At 29.6% G+C, this 8272-nt stretch overlaps 1 protein-coding gene across 1 annotated transcript; it reads left to right on the top strand.

Moving 5' to 3' along the window:
- The first annotated feature begins 5389 nt into the window (after positions 1 to 5389).
- Positions 5390 to 6226, top strand: LOC132943964 (uncharacterized). Its single transcript, XM_061013143.1, has one exon. The coding sequence runs from the start codon at positions 5541 to 5543 to the stop codon at positions 6102 to 6104; it is 564 nt and encodes a 187-aa protein (XP_060869126.1). The 5' UTR covers positions 5390 to 5540; the 3' UTR covers positions 6105 to 6226.
- Positions 6227 to 8272: the final 2046 nt, after the last annotated feature.

Below are 8272 nucleotides of genomic sequence, written 5' to 3' on the forward strand. Positions count from 1 at the left end.
CACTAAATATTCCATTACATATTATATAAGAAATAAATGCACCATTTTTTTCCCTTTAAGATCCACTATCAAACTTTACTAATTTAAAACGAATTGCCTAAAATATATAGGTTGCCATAGACCCAGCATACTAAATACTAATCAATACGTACATACATAATTTGATAAAGGAAAACATATATTAAATCGTAATAATAATAATAGCAATATTAATGATACAATATAAAGGGAAAGAAGAAAATTGTGTTACATAATGTGGTTGTACTTGTGCAGATGGAATAAAAACTAAAATAAGTTTTAATTGTAATGTGTAAGGGATAATTATAATTATTACAAATTGCATCAAGGCTATAACATAAATGATAAATAATATGTTTAAAAAAGGGGAAACAAATAAAATACATTTATATTATCCCCCATCATGAGTGCAATTTTTTTTAAACAATAAGTACGAAAAAATCCATAATAATAATATTATATATGCTATTACGTAGGTACGTTTAGTTAAAAAGTTTTTGAAAAAAACCGTTTTTCGTTATAGTACAGAATCTTTTTATCCATTCTACTGGGCTCCAATCATTATCTGCAAAATAAATTGGTACTAGATTTGTGGATTGCATTTATTAGATTGTCCTACCACAAACTCGAAGATCCCGATTGCATACTTATATATGCATAGATATTTTTTATCACAGACCATGCAACACTTTATTTAACACAAATCGATTGTAATATTATTTTTACAGGGAAGATATTGACATTTTCATTTATCATAAACTAAAAAAATAATTTTTAAAATTCGTGATTTTAATAAATATCACTAGTACTTTTAACCAAGACATAAAAATGTTATAAAAATGTATTTTAAAAAAACCAAAAATATATAGTGCCCAACAGCACATGGCACCCCGGACTTGAGAATTAATATATTATGTCCCCAGGCAGGGAGAACCTGTTCTTGGTATGCCATTTACTTGAGTAGTTGGCAGTTGAGCTGGAAAGGCGATGAGGTTATTCACACTCTTTGCATTGTTTTTAAGTAGGAATATAACCCACTGATGTTCAATTATCGCTATGGCCGATGCCGGTAAAGCATTTACTGCTGAGGTCATCAAACTCTTTTATCATCATAATACTATTAAATATGTCATTACCAAAAAAAAACCTCAATAAATATCTGTACCCATGTACCCATTATATTACCCAAAATTATACACAACAACAACACTCAAGTCTACACGGTCTTTTTCGGTCTTTGTGTATTGTAATTTAATGTGGTTCGGTCCGGTTCGGTCTATAGTGATCTGCATTTTGAACGTCGATAGTATAATTTTACATATAATTTATATTACGTTGAAAAATCATTATCATGATAAAATGATCGTTCGGTCTGGCTTCATTTTTATTTTATCAGCCTGTTCCGGTCCGGTCCTAGTCTTTGCTAAAATGTATCGGACCGATCCGGTCCTGGTCTTTGTCAAAATATATCAGCCCGGTCTGGTTTAGCTTCATTTTTATTTTATTGGTCCGGTCCGGTCCAGTCCTGGTCTCTGTTAAAAATTATCAGTCCGGTCCGGTCTATAAAAAAACGGACCGTGCAGAGCTCTAAGTCTCATACTCATTATGAAATCAAATGACAATACAATATCTAATAAACACTATCAAAACATAATAAATATCTGTACCCAGGTACCCTGATATTATTCAATATGTACAAAAACTACTAATAACTAATAAGTAATAACCATTAACCATATACATATATATTATATATATATACATGTATAAATGTCATTAGTCTTATAAAAACGTATTTTTATTATACCCATGTACCTATGCAACAACAATTTAATATGGAACCACAAGGTATCAAAGGTCAATACTATAAGTAGAACCCCCATTTGATTATGTAAACACTATAATTAGTTACTATTACATAATCTAAAATAAATTAAAATTTTTAAAACACTTTAATATACTTCTCTTTATTTCTTCTTGTTCTGTGAAAATAAATTACACTGTACTGGTTTATCTACATTCTACATTAGGAATATAAGTCATCACTCATCAATAACTCTTTAGGTTAAATATTCAATAGATTCAACAAATAATTCATCAGGTATTCGGGAGTAATATTTTAATTGAATCTCCACTTTTATTCGAAACCTACAATCTTACTTATCTCGCTGTACGTATACATTCTTAGTAATCACGTATAAATTAAATTTAAATTTAAAAAAAAAATAAGTGTTTTATGTAACTAAACATTTTTTTATTTTTTTTACGTTGACAAGTACCTAGTTCTTTACTGGAATTGAGTAGTGCTAATTTTTCTGCAACTATCCATAATTTAGCTACCTTAACACGTCTTATTTTTAACACATCGTTAGCATACATTTAAACGATATTATTTAATGCACCAAATCTGATTTTGCGTTAATACCGTTGACGCCCAAAGAGAAATATGAATAATAGAAAGCCACGAAAGAACTTGTTTTACAATAAGTTAATTTTCCGTCACCTTTAGCACCAATATAAATGATTCAATCTTCACCTTGAGAGTAGATTATGGTAGAAAATGGAGTCTATAGACTTATAATAGTTTGTACATTTGGCCCGATTTGGGAAGGTTTAAGTAAAATTTCATGAAGTGGAAACAGTAAATAATATACTGTGCGTAAACAAAAATATTAACACAGTAATATAATATGTATATAAATATTTAGGTCATTTTAAATATAAAACAATAAAAAATACTTATTTAAAAAAACGAAAAATTGTACGCTCTAGAGATCACTTTAGCTTAAAAATTAGAGTAAATTGACCTCTTATAAAAATTAAAGGTAAGATTATGATCAACTATTCTAAACAATATCATAGGTTTTTTATTATATTTTAATTTTAAAGCGAGTTATGAGTATTTTAAGATGTCAAAGATGTATTTGCTTTGGGGATTTTTTTTCCGATTACCGGCTGGATATGGAACCCCTATGAGCCCCTATGAATCTTTAATTTATCACACCCTAGCCACTGTTATAAAACACGATTTCCTTATTGTATGTTATATTCAGTACCGGATCTAGAGGAGGTTGATACAGGGCCCATGTCCCAGGCGCTAATCATAGAGGGGCGCAAATTTCAAATTTTAAACTCATAAAGCCTATAGCATAGGGGTGCTAATATTATGTTGTGCCCCGGGTTACATAATTTGTAGATCCAAAGATATAACTTATATTATTTTTTATTTTACGTTTTTATGAAAAGAAAACAATTCAACAAGAGTGTTTCCTAACATAATTAATTCATTTAAAATGTCGGTTATAATTGCAATAAGTTCTGTTTTCTGCAACATGTGAACGTAGTTTTCTAGTATGCAACGAATTAAAAATTGGTTGAAGTCTGAGAACAACTATGTTGCTAGCAATGGTTTACTGACTTGTCCTTTTTAAATATTAAGAGGGATATTTCAAATAATATAAAAACAGAATCAGTGTTGGATTACCTCCAGTACAAAAACAAAGAAAATAGGTTTAAATTAATACATTATATCAGGGGTCTACACAGACTACAACCTATTTCTACGGCGGGCCAAATTTGAGATACGCTTTGGAAACGCGGTCCAACATTTTTATGTATTACTATTATAAGCTGTTATGAATGGCATCAAAAGAAAAAATAATAAGTTAATTTAATTCAATTAATTCGATTAATTAAAAACAATGAAAACTAAATGAGAATAGTATACCTATTAAATATATTATTTTTGAAACATTGATTAGCTTGGCGGGCCGGTGCAAAAACTTTGGTGGGCCGGATCCAGCCCGCGGGCCGTAGCTGGAGACCCTTGCATTATACTCTTTTTTCTTTTTTTTTTATTGATCTTTTTAAGCCTGGTGACTAAGGCTATTAGCTTGTTTGTAGGTTTATGCAGTAAGGTTGGAACAGTAGGTTTTTAACACGTGTGTGTTTGCTTGGCAGAATTTCGATTGGGCATTCGTAGGTTTCTACCATGCCCGGTCGGGGGATGGCAGCCACTCTCTCCAGACAGATGTTTGCCCGGCCAGAAGTGCCGCCCGTGACCGAGATTCGAACTGACGCCTTAGTCCGCCCGAATATATTCATATCAACCAATATCAAACGTCTATTATTTGGATTTGTTATATGGTTGTAAATTGTAAAATATTATTTTGTAATAATACGACAATTATTTACTTTGTAAGCGTAATAATATATACAATTAAATAGGTAATAAAGTTGAAGTTATAACAAAACGTTGTTACTAATGATTTTGTTATAAAGTGTTGCTATTGGGTGGCTTCTTTTTTCACGCGTCGCATGTCAAATTAATTAATGTATATCCGCATACATGCTTATTGTAAATTTAAATTACAGATTGTATGTTTTAAAATAAAGTTTAAGAAAAAAAAAAAAATGATTTTGTAATTAATGATAATTGATAGGTGGTGTGGGGGGAGGGGAAACCCTCCCCCCTCCCACGAGTTAAGTATACATAATTTTAGCACCCCTAAATTTAGCTCTAGTTGTTCCTATGCTCCGGCGTCTGTCCGGTGCTTTGTTAAAAGTCAAAAGCCCTGTTTGAGTGTCTAGTTATCCGCAGTTATTACACATTACCGGTGTAAATAGATAAACAACTGGGCAATTCCACTACAATGAATTTAATTATGTATGCCGTCGTTATTATGGTGATTTTTTGAGTGTAAAAAGGGTAAGTCAATAGCTGTATGCGATTATCTAGTTATCAGTCATCACTGGTGTAAGTCGAATTGCGTTGCAAGTCGCTGCAGTCTGTCTGTCAAGCTCTTTTTTGTGTGCAAACAAATTTAAAGTTAAATACCGCCCCGGACATTTTAAGTTATAAAATAGGTTGATTGTAAACTCAGCCAGGAAATTTAAAATAATAAAAAAGGACGGTTGTAAACTCGGCCCGATAATTATTTTGACCAATAAAATATAATAAGCACGATATAATTTAACCAACAAATAATCAGAGGTGTTCCCATAGGGTATACTACATATACGCCGTATACTCTCAAGATATTTTGTCAGAACTATGGGTATACTTGTATACTCTCAAATTATATACAAAAGTAAAAAAAAAACTGGTTTTGGTTACTCAGAAAATGCAACGAAAGTTAATTATTATTTATGACGCTGATAACGGAAATATGACACTTATATCTTACAACTATTATTAGATTCTCAGAAAACAAGAAACGAACTATCGCGTTAGATAGATTAGATTAGATGATGGAAATGCGTCTGACTCTGAACACGATTAATTTAATCAGTACATCCGTTACCGCTGACTTGTAACATTTTATTATTATTATAAATCGATTGTGCGTTGTGTGATCTACCGTTCTTTGTTTACCGTGAATAAGTTCTTAATTCTTTTATTAATTATTATTTACTAACGTATTCATTTTATTTGAGCAGTTTTATTAATTTATTTAATTGAGTTTAATTAACTATCCTAATCTGTTTTACTGTATAAAGTGTTATTTAAATTTTTATCAAATATGAGTTCGAATTTTAAACGTGAAAGCGGAACACTTGATAGTTTTTTTATGCCCCGAGAAAAAAAACCTAAAAATGCGACTAATACTGCCATTTGTGCTACTAGTTCACACGAGCTAGTGATGCCCAATGAAGATAATTTTGTTAGTGATAGTCAAATCGATAATCAAATACAAGATGTATGGGATACTTCCAAAATTTGGCGGACATTAGGTTTTTCTGAATTTGAAAGTGTAGTTGACTTCCGTTCAAGAAATGTTTTTTCTAGTTGCATGAAAGCATTAAATATACTCCCAACTTCAACAGCTGATTGTGAACGAGGGTTTTCCGATATGAATTTGACAATAACTGATTTAAGGACTAGATTAAACATTGAAAATGTGTCAGATTTGATGTTCATCTCTATCAATGGCCCTTCAATTGCAGATTTTAATCCTAGACCTTATATTAAAATTTGGTTAAGAGATCACCGTTCTGCCGTTTCCACTCCTAGAGGTAAAGAAAGAAAAGAAATAGACGACGAAAATAAGATGCAGAAATTATTTTTTAACAATTTATTTAATTAATTTTTTTAGTATTTGTATATTTTCATATTTTATTGACTTATAAAGGTAATTTCAAGCTTTTTTTAAAAGTTTGATTTTTTTTTCATATTTTTAACACATCCTTTATAATTATAGACCACAGTAAAAATATTTGTATATTATTAAATATTCATGTTTATTACTAAATCATGGATCTTCACCTTGACTAGAGTCTTAGTATACTCTCAAAAAAAATATTGGGAACACCTCTGCAAATAATAAATAACGTATCTATATTCTATATTATATTATCGGAACAATTTGTTGTTAACGAATGTTATATATATGTATCAATGAGTGAATACGTCAAACACATGGCTTTTTACTTTAAAAAATAGATTTATAGTATAAGTTATAACCTTACATTATTAATTATTACACTACAGTTTTACTTATATTTTTACACTTTTATACACTTACAATTTTATATGGATACATTTTACTTATACTTTTTAATACTGAAACATGTTACTTTTTACACAATTTTAGCGAGTTTTACATTTATATAACGAACTTCATACCTACTATGAATACAAATATGAAAATAATTTTTGGAGGATAATGATAATCGTCTCTTCATGGTATCCTCTGGGTAATGCTAAATGGTTCTTAAAAATATTATACATATATTTTTATTCGGGCCGAGTTTATACGTCAATCATTTTTGCCTGTAAAAACCCCGGGCTGAGTTGATATCTAAATAATTTTTAGCTGAAAAAAACACGGGCAGAGTTTACAATTTCTCGAGTACGTCCTATGCAGCTTATCGGGACACTAAATTAATTACAGTAATTAAAATCAATTTTAATGTTTAATACACACATCTTAGTTATTATACATACCGTAATTATTGTATGCTATTCTTATTTCTGTAAAAACAAATTACACTGTGACAGTTTTCATTTTAATTTTGGTTTACCTACACTCCACATTATATAAATCAGTTACAATCAGGGATATATATTCAATAGGTTCAACAAATGATTCATCTGGTGAAATATTTTAATTTAATATCCACATGTATTCGAAACCTACAAGGCTTATCTTACTTATGTCGATGTACGTATACATTCTAAGTAATCACGTATAATAATTGTATAAATACAATTGAAATTTTTAAAAAAATAAGAAAATAAGGGTTTCTGTATTTCATCAATAAGGTAAAGAGTTTTTATTTTTTTACGTTGACAGGTAATTCTTTAATGGAATTGAGTAGTGCCAATTTTACTGAAACTATCCGTAATTTACTACCTATATAGCCATTTTATGTATATTTTTTTAAGTGTTTAGGAAGAGAACCCTTTCATTTAAAAAAATTAATTCACACCAGGCCCCATAAATTCCTGAGCCGGCACAGATTAAGAAATATATTTTTTTTTAATTTCATAATTTTGATTCGCTACCAAGCATACCTATAACAACATATATCCATAAAATATATGACCAATAATATTATATTATACAAAAAATAAATTATAGTTTTTCAGGAGTCGTTTATATATACCACATTTACGTGTTGAATAGTAAAAAGTAAGTAATAAAAAAAAATAGATTAAGACACTTCTCCCATCAATTCCTCCGTAACCATTAACAGGTCTAAACTAAACAAAAAGTATTCGTTTTTCATAAACACGTCATTAAAATTAAAAATTCCAAAATTTGACTTCGAGACGCACATCCTTGGGTTTAGGTATATACCATATTTCAGAACCATGAGTACAATTGACTTGGCTGTGGATCGCTTATACATACATAAACATTGCTCTTTAGTCTTTATTATATAGATTATGTTATTGGAAAAGTATATTCTATAGTAAAGTTTATATCAGTTAGTATAAAGATTATTAAAAGCATGTTTTAATCATTTTAATGGTGAAAAATTAAACACGATGGTTACAAAAACGTTTTATAATAAATTAAATTGAATTTATACGTACGCCGTGTTATTTCCACTTTAAAAAGATAAATAATAATAATTAGTTATTAACGTGATATTATTTTAAATGGACCTATTGTAAAATATTAGACACAGAATAATAAAAATATTCCGGTATAATACTATTGAGAATGGCATTTTTAGTACCAACCTATCAATACAATTGATAAAGCTCGATTTTTTCCAACGTCAATACCTCATATTCTCATAAGTC

This window comes from Metopolophium dirhodum, chromosome 4 (genome assembly GCF_019925205.1).
Source record: "Metopolophium dirhodum isolate CAU chromosome 4, ASM1992520v1, whole genome shotgun sequence".
Taxonomy (NCBI): domain Eukaryota; kingdom Metazoa; phylum Arthropoda; class Insecta; order Hemiptera; family Aphididae; genus Metopolophium; species Metopolophium dirhodum.

Coding starts and splice junctions, on each gene's coding strand:
- LOC132943964 (XM_061013143.1), top strand. CDS start 5,541: ATGAGTTCGAATTTTAAACGTGAAAGCGGAACACTTGATAGTTTTTTT.